The 1,709-nt window shown below is 14.9% G+C and overlaps 1 protein-coding gene across 1 annotated transcript; it reads right to left on the bottom strand.

Annotated features, from left to right (window-relative positions):
- PGSY75_0216300 (hypothetical protein) lies at positions 1–1,326 on the bottom strand (the record flags this gene model as incomplete). Its single annotated transcript, XM_018783827.1, has 1 exon — positions 1–1,326. A coding segment is annotated over one exon (1,326 nt), but the record flags the coding sequence as incomplete, so codon positions are not given.
- Between the last annotated feature and the right edge of the window lie 383 nt (positions 1,327–1,709).

The raw sequence follows: 1,709 nt of genomic DNA, 5'->3' as shown, positions 1-1,709 counted from the left end.
ATTTGTATGATCTAATTTATTTGTATGATCTAATTTATTTGTATGATTCATATGTGTATTATTATAACAATTAATATTATTATTATTATTATTTTCATATAAATATTTATTTATTTTTTTTCTACCACGTATATATATTTTTTTATCCTCATTCGTCTCATGATTTATATTATAATATTTGCAATTTTTATATTCTCTATTCATTTTATAGATAATTAAAGATACTTTGTTGTATATAATAAAATGCTCTACATCAGTCTGAGTAATAAGAATAGGATTTTGTCTATGTATTTTAAAAAACATGATTGTTATTTTTATTATATCATTAAAATAAAGAGTACTCTCCATTTTTTTATTATATCTCATAAGAAGTGGAATAATAGCTTGTAATATATTTTTATAAACATTACATATTTTCTCTATAAATAAAGAGTTATATATTAATAAATAATACATGTGATATTTATTATATGTATTATTATATTTGTTTATATTTTTGTTTATTTTTTCTTCTTCACAATATAATGTAGACAAATTAAAAAAGAGTGATACTACCATGTTATAATTTAATATATGTAACCATTGAATATTAAGATATAAACATTTAAACAAATAAATATTAAAAATATCTTTATTTCTTATTTTATCTACACATGATAATAATAATTTAAAATATGATTTATTCAATAATATATTCATTATATTATTACATTTTTTATATATTAATTTCTTTATCTTATTATTATATAATAATACATCTTTATTTTTTATTATGTTCTTTTCATTATTATAAACTGAACGAGCGATATATTTCTTAATACTAGATGTATGATCATCATTTTGTTTTTTCATATGAACATCTAAAATATTCCTTTCTAATAATACGTTTAAATTTATATTATCGTCACAAGAAGAACCAATTTTTTTATCACTTAAATTGAAAGAATAATTTGAAGATGACGAAATAACATCATTATCATTATTAACATAATCAACATTATTATATTTTATACTATCATTATAATTTATAATATTATTATTAAGATTTATATCACACTCTTTATTTTTCTTCTTATTTAAAATATAAAGAAAATCTTTTTCAAGCCTTAAAACAGATTTCAACAACTTAACATGGTCATCATCTATTTCTGAATCTATAAAAGTATCTACTTTTCTTATGTTCTTTATATTTCTTTTAGAACTATTTTTTAATGTATGTATTAAACAAAATATCTTATTATAACTTCTACATGTTGTTATGTAATTTATTTTATATTTATTTATTCTGATGGATATTTTTGAAATGTTTTGAGGTACATAAAACATAGTTTTTTAATATTACAGGCATCTCATTTTTTTTTTTTTTTTATTTAAAAAAAATAATAATAAATAAATAAATAAATATATATATATATATATATAAAGTGATATTATTCTTTTACATATATATGACAATAATTTAAGGATAACTAAAAATTATTAAAAAAAAAAAAAAAAAAATATTACATACATATATAATAATTATATATATATATATATATATATATATATTAACATAGATATTCATTTTTATAAATTTGAAAATTTAACATTTTAATTTTTTTTATAATATAAAATATATGACATATATAATATATATTTTATATGTGATATTTATTTGTATTTATATTTATATTTATTTATTCATTTATTTATTTTTATTTTTTTTT

The sequence above is a fragment of the Plasmodium gaboni genome, chromosome 2, assembly GCF_001602025.1.
Source record: "Plasmodium gaboni strain SY75 chromosome 2, whole genome shotgun sequence".
NCBI lineage: Eukaryota > Apicomplexa > Aconoidasida > Haemosporida > Plasmodiidae > Plasmodium > Plasmodium gaboni.
Note: the sequence above shows the minus strand (reverse complement) of the source record. Positions and strands in the feature narration are given on the sequence as shown.